This window comes from Leptopilina heterotoma, unplaced genomic scaffold (genome assembly GCF_015476425.1).
Source record: "Leptopilina heterotoma isolate Lh14 unplaced genomic scaffold, ASM1547642v1 Lhet_223, whole genome shotgun sequence".
In the NCBI taxonomy this organism is placed as follows: Eukaryota; Metazoa; Arthropoda; class Insecta; order Hymenoptera; family Figitidae; genus Leptopilina; species Leptopilina heterotoma.
Window position 1 is genome coordinate 821,303 of NW_025110941.1, and position 14,271 is coordinate 835,573.

Consider the following 14,271-nt stretch of genomic DNA (forward strand, 5'->3'; position numbering starts at 1 on the left):
TCTTGTAGACCTCGATTGGATTAAAAATGACAATTCTACACTAAATTTAGTGAACTAAACTACTTTCTTCATTTTTAGTATCCCTTAAACATTTGCAGCAAAAATTCAAGTAATAAAATTTAGTTAAGCGCTAAACTTACTAAAATCACTAATCAAGGGTTTCTGAAGTCGTATATTTCAAATGCACTGTTAGTTTTACAAATTTCAAAATGGCGGATCCAAAATGGCGGACAAGTTTCTAAAAATCGATGAAATTCGTCTGAAATTCGTTACTCGGGGGTTTTCGGGGTTGCTGATTACGATTCCAATGTCAGATTTCAAAAAATCAAATTGGCGTATCCAATAGGTGCCAATTCGATGGATTTTTAAAAAACTCGTTCACCATTATGAATCCATCATTTTCAATTTTTGAAATTGTCAGGAATTTAGTCAGCTTTAAGTCCTCTGTTGGTCATTTTTTTAAAAAATCATTATTTTAGAAGTAGTTATGAAAAAACAGAAAAATAGCGAATTTTTGCTAAAATCACGAAAAAAAACAGGTTTTTTGCGGAGGGAAAGTTTTCTTTCCTTAGACACTTAGCACTACATTTTTTTCTCGTCAGATTTTAAAATCTTTGTATATCGTTTAAACAATTTTGCTGTAAATAATAAAAAATGCATTTTCTTTTATTTTTTGAAGAATAAAGTTTCATAAATAATCTAAAAATGTTTTTAATCGAGCAAAACTCATCACTTAAGGGTTCTCGGGTCGCTGATTACGATTCCAGTGTTGGTTATGAAAAATTTAAAATGTCCAATGACTTATTGAAAAATTGAATTAGTTTTGTTTATTAATTGTTTTTGCTTTTGGGTCATCGATTACGTATCCAGTGTTAGTTTTGGAAAATTGAAAATAACGGATCCAAAATGACTGCAGGCTTTTGTAAGAATCGATTTATTTTGCTCAAAATTCACCAATCGGGGGTTTTTCGGGTCACCGAATACGAATTCCGAATTGGTAGCGAGATATATAGTAAATCTACTTATAAAAACAAAACAATACAAAAAAACAGAACCGAAAAATAGTCAACTTTCATAACAAAGATTTCCTTTGGTTTTTACTTTAAAATAATTTGATTTAAAAAAAAATGTTTTTCGTTTATAACAAATGAAAAGAAGTGTAAAAAACAAAGGATATCTTTTTTATGACAGATGGCTATTTTTCTTCTAAGAAAGATTAAAGCTCAATAATACTGTTTTTCTTTATGATTATTTTACAGATTTTCGTAAAATATTTATAGGTAAATACGTTTTGTCTTTATTTGCAGATTCATTATATTTCTAGCAACCAATTTCGTATTCGTATTCGGCGTCTCAAGAAACTCCCGAGTAGTACGTTTTGAACAAATTAGTTCAATTTAAAAAAAAAGGTTTTAACCATTTTGGATCCGTCATTTTTAATTTTTGGTAATTAACATCAGATTCATAATCAGCAAACCAAAAAACCCCGAGTTGTGAGCTTTGACCAAATAAATTTAATTTTTTAATAAATCGTCCGCCGTTTTGCATTCGTTATTTTGAGTTTTGAATAACCAACACTGCAATCGTAATCAGCGACCCCGAGAACACCCGAGTGATGAATTTTAAGCGATTAAAAACGTTTTTGGACTATATATGAATTGCCGGTAGGTGGCGGCTTTTGAGCACATGTTTGTGCGTGTCTCGGCTTTTTTATATAGTTTAACCGGTTTATAAGTTCGGTTTAATTTTTTGGTGGAGTGTCTTAATATTGTGGTGCTTCCCTCATTTTATATTTTGTGACTTTTTCACTTAAATCCTGCATTATTTATTGTAAACTTGGGTCTACATTTCCTAACCTCATTTAGGACATTGGTTCATTAACAAGGTTTTCTTTCATTAAAGTGAGTTTGCAAGTTGCAATTCTTTTTTGTGAACTTCTGATTTTTACATATTGGAACTTTCTAGTAAATTAATAATGGCATCTGCAGTAAATATTGAGAAGTGTACAAAGTGTGGTAAAGACATTGCACGTGCTATTCCTACGTTTTGTTATGGATGTAAACTTCCTTACCATCGGAGCTGTGCAATACAGACCTCTACTTTGCCTAACGGATCGTTTGTTAATTGCTGTAAGCCGATGTCATTGTCCCCGTCAGCTGACTCACAATTCTCAAACTCTGCTGTCAATTTGGATACTATTGTGGACGCCTTAAATCAGCTAACGTTAACAATATCTCGTAATGTCTCTACAATGAATGAAAATTTGAAGGAAGTAAATGTCAAATTGGATGAGACACTTTCCAAAGTAATAAATATGGAGGGTAGAGTGGTTGATTTGATGAATCGTCTTGCTTTGGTTGAGGAAAGAATTGACAAGATTGAGGCGGGATGTTCACGGTTGGACAATCCAACAGTCGAGATTAATGCCTGTATTAATGAAATAGTGGATCGGTCAGAAAGAAAGTGTAACTTAGTTCTATTTAATCTTCCTGAAGATGAAACACCTAACACAGACTCTAACACCTTGAAAGCAGTTGTCAGCAACAAATTTAAAAAGTTTACTTAATCAACTGATCTTGATGGAATTCGAACATTCAAAATTGGTGCTAGTGCGCAGGTCTCTCAAAAGCCACGCCCGGTGAAAATCGTATGTGCGACGGAGGAGAGGGCACAAGCGATTTTGCGATCGTTCGTGGCTGCTAAAAGAGACTCTGTAAATTCATCGGACTTGGAGAATTTATGGTTGTCGAATGAAAAAACGAAGATACAGAGGGACGAGATTAGGAGAGTGAAGGAGCAGTTACCCGTGCGTCGACGAGAGGGAGAAGCAAACATTTGTTTGGTTTTTCGTCGTGGAGTCTCCACAATTATTAAAATCCCTCCCGGCAAACGTACTTCTACTTTCACACTTCAGATAGGCGGGTAAACAGTTGGCCAATCCAACTGCAGTACCTGGTTTTGGATTAATTCTTCTGTCATTATTCTCTTCAGTGTTTAAATGTATTCAGCAAACTTTTTGTGTGTGGATTTTTTGAGTTAAACTCTTTTAAAGTATTGTGATTTATTTCTCAAAATGACATTTTGTTAAGCGAAAAATGTGTATAATACCCTCCTCATTTTTTATGTTACTCATTGAATTTCTATATATTCTTACAGTTTCTAGAATGTTTTAAACATGTTATTTCATTCAGAATTTTTAATTTTATTTTTCATATAATTTTTACTAATTGTTTAAAATTAATTCGGATAGAGATACAAATTTATCATTTATTAATATTATTTTGATATTTTTCTATTAAACTGTAAGATTCACTACAATAACTAACTTTCTAATGGACTCAGTAAAGAAACAAAGATATCTAATTATATTACTTTATTTTCATTATTACACTACAACGGTGTTTACATCTATACCGAACTTAAACTTTTGAAGCGCCAACCTTCATATTGTATCTGCGTTTTTATATGTTACAAATGTAACTCTTAGAATTAGGGAGTACGTAATGTACGAAAGGGCATGTCCCGTTATGTTATTAAATAAATAAATATATATGCAACTTCATTCTCCAAAAACTAAAAGAAAATGCATTTTTTTATTATTTAAAAAAAAAAATTTCTAAAATCCATTTAGATGATGTCTGTAGAGTATTTTGAACCTCGTTTTTTATTTTGCCCAACTGTGTTTGAAGTGAAGAAAAATATCCAGGAAAAAGTCAAAATTCTGTCTGGATGTCAGAAAAATGTTCGGCATAAACAAAATCAAATTTATCTGGCAATTCTATTTTATTATTAAATAATTTTAAATTTTTCTTACAAGAGAATTTAAAAAACTGAAATTAAATTATCCTTTAGTGAATCAAAAAATAAATAATTATATATCAGACTTTACTAATCTTTTGTGTCTTTTATTTTTCAGCTTCTTATTTAGCTGCGGCTCACAAAGTACAATCGAAAAAAACCTAATAAAAATCTTAATCAACAAATGTATAGAAATAACGCGACAGAAGAAACGCGACGCGTCAATAACCTCGGTAACAATAATATATACAAAAATGCAATAAATATGTCAAACACAGAATTAGAACAGAAGCATACGCTAAAACAAAAGCTCGCACTGTTAACGCCAGCGTGCCTCTGGCATACGTGCCGCACATATGCCTATCCATAGCGGACACATATGCATGGTGATCGGATGGCAGTAGGTGCGTGCTGATCCACATGTATGCTTTGCATTTTGCAAGCCATGATCTTACATTTTGTTATCAAGGCGGAACTTTTAAATTCACCTTGAATCTGCTACAAGTATACAGCGTAAGCTTACAAACTATATACGTTTAATCCACACAACTAACTTACAGCAAGATATTGTGCTATGTGGGATGAATCGACTTGTCCAATCAATGTCATTGTAAATACTGATCAGTTCTGAATTCGATGGAATGTGGAATCTGATATGTCGAATACGGAATAAGTTACGTAATCGAACCCCCAGTGACCTGCGCGTTATGTCGCTGGATTCTTTATTGGTTACGACAGGGCCGAAATTGACACTTTACTAGTTAGGGCACAAAATTCATCAATCATAAATTATTTTTTTAACTTTACAACTTGATCAATTAATAGAAGTTATTGACTTAACCGATCAAGTGCCATTTATGAGATGACGAAGAATTACCATATATTTAAAATTTTTGTATTTGAGTTTAGTTGACGTCTCATAGAAGTACCAATCAATTGATCGGTAAAGTCGATAACTTCTATTAATTGATAAAAATTTAGAACCAATGATTATATAACTTGAGCATGTACACAGTAAATACAAACATACGAGACCCGTCGATTTCGTATATCAGCTCCTAAACTGGTAAACGGAATTTCAGAAATTCCGTTACGAGCTCTTCCTGGTAAACGGAAAATTTCCTCAGGGCTTATAAAGATCAAATAATGCTTAAACTGATATAGAATCATATAAGATTTAATGAAACAGGTTTAATAAAGTAGGTAATAAATAATAAATTAATAATAAATAGAGCTGTGCAAAATAATTCGAACCGAACTGTTCGAATTTTTTCGCTTAGTTCGAATGTCGAATATTCGACATTCGAGTTACTACAAAATTCGAACCGAACCGAGTTTTGTTCGGTTTTGAGGCGCCGAATTGTCGAAAAACCGACATTAGAGTTAGCCTAGTTCGAATGTCGAATATTCGACATTTCGGCGCCCCAAAACCGAACAAAACTCGGTTCGGTTCGAATTTTGCACAGCTCTAATAATAAATTTTAACAAAAAAAGGAATATTTTGTAGTAGTTAAAAATAAAAAATCATAAATTATCCAATATTCTTTTTTATTTATTTGTTTATGGGCAAATCCATAAAACTTTTGACTTTAAAAAAAAATTTTTTTTTTATTAATTTGTATGCACTTTGCATACGTGTTCAAGAATGTTTTAGCACTACAAATTCGTATGCGTGATTTATTTTTAACTCACGCCGCCAATGTTTAACACTTATTATTAACCCCTTCCTGAACTGAAATATTATAAACTGAACCAAAAATGTGTAAGACCTTCCCTTTAATTAAATCAGTTAAAACTTTTTACTCGGAGGTTTTCAGGGTCGTTGCTGGCTAATCTAAAGTCGGTTTTTTAAAATTCAAAATGGCGGCTCCATTACGACGGATGACAAATTTCAAAACTAGTTGGATTTGATAAAAACTTGTTACTCGGGGGTTTTTGGGGTCGCTGATTACGAATTTAATGTCGGATTTTCTAAATTCAAAATGGCGGATCCAATATGGCGAATGACGAATTTGTAAACTAAAAGGATTCGCTTGAAACTCATTACTCACGGGTTTTTAGGGTCGCTAATTCCGAATTTTAAGTCGGATTTAACAAATTCAAAATGGCTGATCTTTAAGGCTTATGACTTTAAAACTTATTAAATTTGCTTGAAACTGTTAACTTTTAACATTTTATTATATAATACATTAAAAATAACTGAGTAGATTCAAAATTAATTTCCCAGGAGGTGGAACTTTTAAATTATCACATTTATGTGAGTAAAATGTAAAATTATTAATTTTTAGCTTATGTAACATATTTTTATTTTACTTAATTTTTTAATCAAATAATCACATTTAACTTTCGGTACATATGCATTTTTAAGTTTATGTATTGAAACAAAAGTACTTTAAGCCTAAACTATTTATTTTAAAATATATTTTTTATAAGATTTTATTTAAGTAAAGACGCAAATTTTTGTTAAGCTATAACGGTTTTGTATATATTTACTAGTTTAATAAATGTTTAAACAAATAATTGTTATTTACTTACACCATGCACAAAACATAATTAAATTTTTTTTTAATTTTGGTGGACACATTGGATAAAAGAAACTCAATATTTTGAAAATCTGACTTCAGATTCAGCGACCCAAAATACCCGTTTGTACCAAATTTTAGTTACAGATTGGCTGATTACAAATTTTTACTCAGAATAAAAAATTTAAAATCAATTCAAAATTTAATGTAAAATTCAAGTTTTTTATATGACAGTTTGCAGTTTTTTGCATTTTCTCGAAAAATATTCAATTTTGGTCAAAAGTTCATAGAACATGAAAAACCTAGTTTATTGAAATCTATAACTTTTATCTAAAATATTTTAAAATATTTTTTATAGCTACTGAGACAAATGCGAGAAATCATTATTTTTGTTTTTTTTATTTTTTACTATAAAAATGAGTAATTTGACAATTTTCACTGTTCATTTTGTAATCAGCAGACAGAATTACAAAAGTATACGAATTTAAAAAAATAATGAACCTATAATAATTGAAGTTTTTGATTTTTAAAAATTCAACTTCTGAAATTTTAAGCATATTCTTAACTTAATAAAATTGATAGTTTTCAAAATCTTTGAGCGGCATACTTTTTTTGAATATCTGTGAGGCAATGCTTCGATCACACTATACATGGACGTGTTTGAAGTAAAATTGTAGTTGTGCCTTTCAAAAATGTATAAATTTAAATAAAATCACGATTTTTATTAACATCTTTAAATTGTTTCTACAGGAATACAAATAGAGGCACACTACCGAAAAAGGACTTAAAATGTTCGTTATTTTATTGTCTATTTAGAAACTCATTGAACTTTTATTTTCATTCTACGCCGCACTAGATATTTTCATAAGAAGACGTTTAATTAAATTTTCTTAAAAAGTGTCGTCACTCAATCAAACCTTCATATCTTTTCTTACAGTCATGGCACACTAATGGAATAGTGAAAAAAGTTTGAAAACATAGGTCTGTTTGCTATTTTTCTTGTAGCTGAACTAATATTTTACACGCCGGAAAAATAAAACCGTTAAGAATGTAAACTTTTCTAAGAGTTTCAAATGAAATTTAAGCGTTTTTTCAATTTTAAACTCATAAAATTAATTGACAAATTAATATTTTGTTCTAATACTGTACATAAATGTTACTTAGTATATAATTTGGGAAAATGTTATTAAACAATAAGTTTTAATCTAAAATAATACGGACTTTTAAGTGTTCGATTCGAGTATCATAAAAGTTAGAAGTTTCGTGGATTTGCCCTTATACATCCATCTTAAGCCTACTACAATCTTGGCTATACAAGTGTTTCTACAATTTTATTTTTACTAATTTTGCGTCTACAGGAACGACTTTAAATTCAGAGTACTTTCATTTGTCTGGACCACTCGTCTAATGGGTTTTCTCGCCATAGGAGAGGGAAAGTGTAAAAAACATCTCCTGTGTACAACCGGTTTATCGACAGCCGAGTTCTAATGGTGTTTACCGGACAATAATCGACAGTGCACATCATTATACCTCAACGTCAAACCTCCCGTTTGATAAATTACGAAATTAGTGAGAAAACACCAGGCTATAGTGAGAGTCGAAGCGCGGTCACCAAGTACTAACTCTGTACTCAGGTTTGCTTAACCCAGACAATCGCAAGCTACACGGAAAGAAAAAGTCCGTCAACCATTAATGGATTAGTATATTACTTTGAGACGGGACTCTTTTTCCGTTGATGGTTACTTAACTTTACTTAACGATTGAAAACGAGTCATGGATTGATTAGAATGCCAGTATGTGACCAATTGTTTTAGATTTAATGCTGAATTGTTATCAATGGCTGTTTGAATGTTTACGAATCATTAGTGAAAGTTTGTGAAACGTTAGTTGACTCGTATTCTAAATCGGCGCTCTTCACTAGCGCATTGTTGCGCAGTGTACCGATGCGCATTTCTTCCGGTTTCTCTATAGTCCATGTGTTTTTGCTGTCTGCTATACATATCCCTATATACTATTATGTGTAATGTGAATATTTAACTTAACTAATAATTTGCAGTTGAATTGCGTCTAGAAATTGACCTCGATGAAAATATATTTTCTTTTATATTTCTCGCTAATTAAAAAGTAGTTATTAGTGCAAAATCATTTCTCACAAGTTGTGAAAAATTTTGTTATTTGGTATATAAGAACAGTTCACTTCTAAACTTAAAATGTTATAAGTGTGCGTTTATACGTGTAGTTATTATAAGTGCGAAAATGTGTTGGTCTAAAGCGTCTAAGAGTGTAAATAAAATATCGGAACTGTGCAACGAAAAAAATGTGTTCATTCTGTACCAAATAGTGTCTAAAATTAGGGATAATTCTGAAAGAAGTTGAATTTTTTGAATGCTTTTGATAGTCATAGAAAATTTAATAGACAGTTTTCTAAATTTTAGTGAACGAGTTTTATATATTGATGACAGTTTTCTAAATTTTGGCAAGCAACTCGTCACTGATTGTGACTCAAAGTGTGTTATCCATTCAATGATTTTGTGTCCCGTCTCAAAGTAATATACTAGTCTATTAATGATTGACGGTCTTTTTCTTTCCGTGTACGGAGTCTCACCACCGTAATATACCATCAGTTTAAATTATCCAATATTCACTGTCGGTAGAGTATAAAGCGAGACATTTTCGACAGTACCCTGTTTGACTGCAGTGAATAAAATAATTTTTCTTTTGCATAAATCGGTAGTTCTTTCATAAAAGCACTTTATTAAACCTTTTTCATTAATTCACATATTATTCTTTATCATTTTGAACGTTATTTCATATTTAAGAGCCCTAACTAGGAATATCCAGAACACTAATTTATAATTATTTTGGGATGTTCTTAGGATATATCTGCACAGAAAAATCCTAGACTCAAAGTGAGTAAGAATTTGACTCGATTTGATACGCATCAAAAATGAAAGTAGACATCTCATTTTGAGTTACAACTAAAAGTTTCGAAGTGAGACAGTGCAGTTTCATTTTGAGTAACAAAGTGAATGTAGAAAATTTCGTCAAATAACGAATATTTCTATACCAATCTATAGAATATAATAATTATTATCCGATAAAAATAACATACCGGACGTATTATATTGTTTTATTTCAACGTCAATTACTTATAGTCGTGTAATAAAATTGTGAGTAAAGGCGAAGCATTTTTAGGTTATGAACGTGAAAACATGTGTTTTGACAGCTGCGTTAAACAACTTAAACAATAGCACTAATTTTAAAAATTTATAAAATTAATTATTATTTTAATAAATAATAATTAGGTAATAGTTTTTTCTTGAAAATTACTAAATATTCGTACTGGAGTTAAAAATCTTTCTAATATTTTGAAATTATTATAAATAATAATTAAAATTTTAAATAACTTTGAAAATTATACTAACCTAAAAATCCGAATTTCTGGCAAACTCATTTTGAGTAACTTGAAGTTTGTCATTTACTCAATTTGATACTGATCTCAAAATGAGTTGCAACAAATGTGAGTCTAGGTTTTTTCTATGTGCAATAATTTTTACATATTGTCCCTGGAACGTTGTTTAAAGACTGCAACATTCCACAGCTTCTGTGATAATATGGGCCTTAAAGACATCAGCAAAAAACAATCTATAAACGTCTTTTGAATATGTATGTCTGCTGAGAATAAGATGTAATAAGTGTTCAATTTAGTAAGGCGTAATTTGTATCCACTCTAAGAAAAGTAATCTTTCTCGCGAATTCATCAAAATTTTACTGAATATTTCCTCTTACCTATGATATGAAAAGTGAAATTCTTGTAATAGGATTTTTCAATCGCTTGTATTATTATTATTATCGCATATTATTTGACAATTGTGTTTATATATATGTATACTAATAGAAAATGCTGTTGTAATACACTAAATTAAATATTAATAGTTAAATACATACAATATTAGTATAATTAATTGTTTACCTTAGTTAATAAATTTATGTATTTATTTTACTTAAATTAAATGTTATTGATATTAAAATTTTTAAAAAATTATGTTCTTTCATTGATGACCAACAATAAAAATGTTCTAAATTTTCGTGTTATACTTTTGTTTTAATTTTTTTATTGTGGTTTGTTTACTACCGATCATAGTACATGGATATTTAGAACTCTCGTGACATATCCTTCAAAATGATAACTAGTTTTTCTAATTTATTAGAAGACAATTTTTCTGATTTAAAGTTTTGATAATTGAAGATTTTTTAGATACAGCTTAATTAAAATTAAGATACAAAAGCATTTGCCTATTAGAAGTATTGTTTCTTTCATTTTCTTACCCTTGAAATAACGGCAGCAGCTTCCTTCTTTTTCATTACGAATACCACTCAGTTCCATTATTTTATATAATTGTTCTGATACAATCCTCAGATGATTTTCAATTTCACTTGGTAGTTGCTTTAAGGCCAAGAGTTGCTTTTGAACACTTTCCAGTTGCTTCTCAAGACTTATTTCAGTTGACACGAGTTCCTTTAATTTTTGTTCATCCAATTGTGGTGGAGACTGAAAGTTATCGTCTAAACTTGGTTCATTTACAAAATTTTCCTCTTTTTCGTATTTTTCTTTGAATTCCTCGCTAATTTGTTCGTCTTTATCAATAACTTCTTGAAAATTTTCTTCCTTCTTCACCACAACGTCCTTTTCATTTTCTACTTCAGCAGTTTCCGTTTCGTTCTTATTTCCCAATTCCGTTGTTTCCAATATTTCAATTTCGGCTTTTGAATCTATTTCCTCTATTTCTAACCTTCCACAAAGATCTGGAGTTTTAGTTGGTGTAGTGTTCTATATATTAAAAATAATTTTATATTAATGATATTTTTTTATTTAATTTGAGGAAAGTGACGTTGAAGATGAGAAATGCATTTTATAAGGATAAAAAGCAAAAGTAAAACGGTGAAATATTAATCAGAGATGAAGTTTACGAGTAAGAAATTTCATATCTAAATGAGTTATGTTTTTAATTATTATTAATGAGAAATGGATAATATTTTGAATGTTTGAATTTGATTATAAATTAAATTAAAACAAAATGATTTCGTGAATTTTATAACACGGAATAAAAAATATTCATATTTTTTGAAAAAATTTAAATTGTTTTAAACTTTTATAGAATGTTATTGAATATATTTTAATATTTATCTCAGAATTAAAAATAAACAGAAAAAGCAACATAAAATATTTGTTAGCAGGCACTCGGACAATATATTTCTTCGTCACTTTTATTTTGTTTAGCAGGAAAGGATATTTGGATATCTCTTTTTAAATGAGTTTCTATGAGCTACAATTTTACCGGTCAGGGTATTTTAATACTACAGGCATTTTTTCTTAAATTTCGCCTTTTATTTTCCTTTAGGCGTATAGTATCATCTACTACATAAACAATAAACATGCTTGATTTTAAATTGAAATTCTCTAATAGTACGTAAAGTTTTCTATGAATATGTAAATTAGAGGTGTGAAAAACTCGATTTTAAAAGTACTTGAAATCCGATATGATCAGAACCCATGTTAAATTTATGGGGTGAATCGAATTAAGTGATATCATTCACCTCTTTGGTAAATCTTTTTGAGATTTCGTAAGTATGTGTAAGTATTTTTAAAGATGCATAAGTATTTATAAAGCCATACGATAAATTTATTACATAATTTTACTATAGAACTACTGTACAATCACTTCTACTTACTTTGAAACATGCCGTATTTCAGATCGTTAAATGAAACAGGATTTACTAATACAAATTACAAACTGTTCAATAAGTATTATGTTCATTTCAATATAAAAATTTTACTTTAGAAACTTTCTTTATTACATTTATTTAACACTTTATCAAATGTTAAACTAATGTTATCACTAATAGTTGATTTTCAATTAAAATTTTTTAAATTTCTGAGTTAGAAAATCAAAAATTATATTGCACCTTTGTCAAAAATCTTGCAATAAATAAGATACAGTGTATCTTATGTAAATTTAATACACTGTTCCTCATAAAAGGATAAAAAAATATTAAAAAATATCATCCATTTATTGGAGAAAACATATCTAAAAATCTAAAAACAATTATTATATTTTATGCTTGTTTTTTTTTTGTTTTATTAAAAAATATTCTTCCGAGAGAAAATGTTTTGATATAGAAGTTGGATTGTTTCGTAAGCGTCAGGTACAGTAGTTGGTCCCTTGGAATTAAGAATTTGTCCCTTGGAAGATAAGTAAATTAAAATGTAAGCAATTATCAAACAATCTAAGTCAGGTATTAATAAACTTATTATGACATTTAAAGTAACTTTTAGTCTTAATTTTGGCTTTGAGTGTATTTGTTTTAATCACGATAGAGAGGAATTTTATTAAATTCTTTAACAAAAATCTATAAAAAATTTCGTGAACAATTTTGAATTGTTATTGTAGGATCAAACTTCAATTTCTTATAAACAGTGGTGTCAATGAAAAAATTAAAGCTTTTGTCATGTAGTCATTTTTTGTTATAATTAAAGTTTAATTACACCCATATGCTTTCCTTCTGGTTTGATAGCGTTTTAAAAAGTCATGACACATCTATCAAAATGTTGTTAGTTTATTAATACGTTACGAAGTAACTAAATTTTGATAGATATGTCACAATATATTGTTTGGCTTTAAATAAAAAAATTCCTTTCTCTTTACAAATTAAACTTTTTTTTCATAACCCCAGAATAAAATACACTTTATAAAATTTAAGGAGTTGACGGTCACTGGAGTTAATAATTAAATTAACTCCCTTATCGAGTTGATTCTTATTTTTTACTGTGTAAATTTTAACTCCCTTCATCCAACTTCCTTCGCTTTAACTCCCAAATGGGTGCGACTTTCATAGAATCCCCTGGGGAGTTAAAATTTAACTCCCTTTTTTACAGTGTATAATAACCTTTTTCAGATTTTTTGATTATAATCCTTTTTGAAATCTTTTTATGTTTTCTCCAATAATTGGATCATATTTTATAACAAAAGTTAGTGAAAATTTTGTATCTCGTTAACTCTTGTGATTTCTACCCGGTAGAAAACCCTGTACAAGATCACTTGCAGGGATCTAAAAATATATGTATATGTATCAAGTATATTTTCATGTTTATAATTATGTACTTAAAAATATACATGGTCTTGCATGTGACCATTAGCGAAAATTGAAACATTGAAAATGTACATGAAGCCATACATGATCATGTATGAAAAAATTTTCCACTGTAGAACTTGTACATTTTTATGTACATTTCCTTGTACTGGTATACAGTTATGTATATAAATTAGTAACTGATCTTGAATGTAAAAACTTTTGTACATTACTATGTTTGTTTTTATGTACATTTTCAGTGTTCTCATTTCCACAACTGGTCACATATAAGATCTTGTACAAAATTTTAGGAAGGATAAGAATTCTAAATCCAAGCAGAATTATATATAAAATCAGACGAAGTTATATTTTTAAATATTTTCATAAATAAATGAATATATAGTTCTGTATAATTCTTTAAGTCGATTAATTTACATACTTTTGAATTGTGACTGATTACAAATTGGATAATAAATTTATTTAATAATTTGCGGTTAATATTGTCAGAATATCTGTCGAAGAGATGTCAAAAATCGTAGAACACAATTATAAAGGTTTTTCAAAATGTAGACAGAGAGGGAGTTACAGATGTAATTGTTATGACATTTTAATAAATGACGCTTCCACACTTGATGATAATAATCGTTATCCCCTATTAACACTCTACAATTTGTGAGAGAAACCATTCAACAGAATTTGACGATTATTATTGTATGTTAATATTTCTCATTTCAAAAATTTACATCTTACAGAAATTATAAAAATACTATCTGTAGTGAAAAAAGTTTTCAAATTATTGAAAATTGTACTTGAGAAATGT

At 29.2% G+C, this 14,271-nt stretch overlaps 1 protein-coding gene across 6 annotated transcripts in view; it reads right to left on the reverse strand.

The window, feature by feature from the left end:
• Positions 1-14,271, reverse strand: part of LOC122502218 (titin-like) — a 128,887-nt gene that overhangs the window by 46,094 nt on the left and 68,522 nt on the right. For all 6 annotated transcript variants that reach the window (XR_006301621.1, XM_043612158.1, XM_043612155.1 and 3 more), the window contains one exon: positions 10,650-11,151. Coding sequence is in view for 5 of the 6 variants with exons in the window: in XM_043612158.1 (XP_043468093.1) it covers positions 10,650-11,151 (502 nt within the window). In the remaining variant the exon portion in view is untranslated. The remainder of the gene's footprint in view (positions 1-10,649; positions 11,152-14,271) is intronic.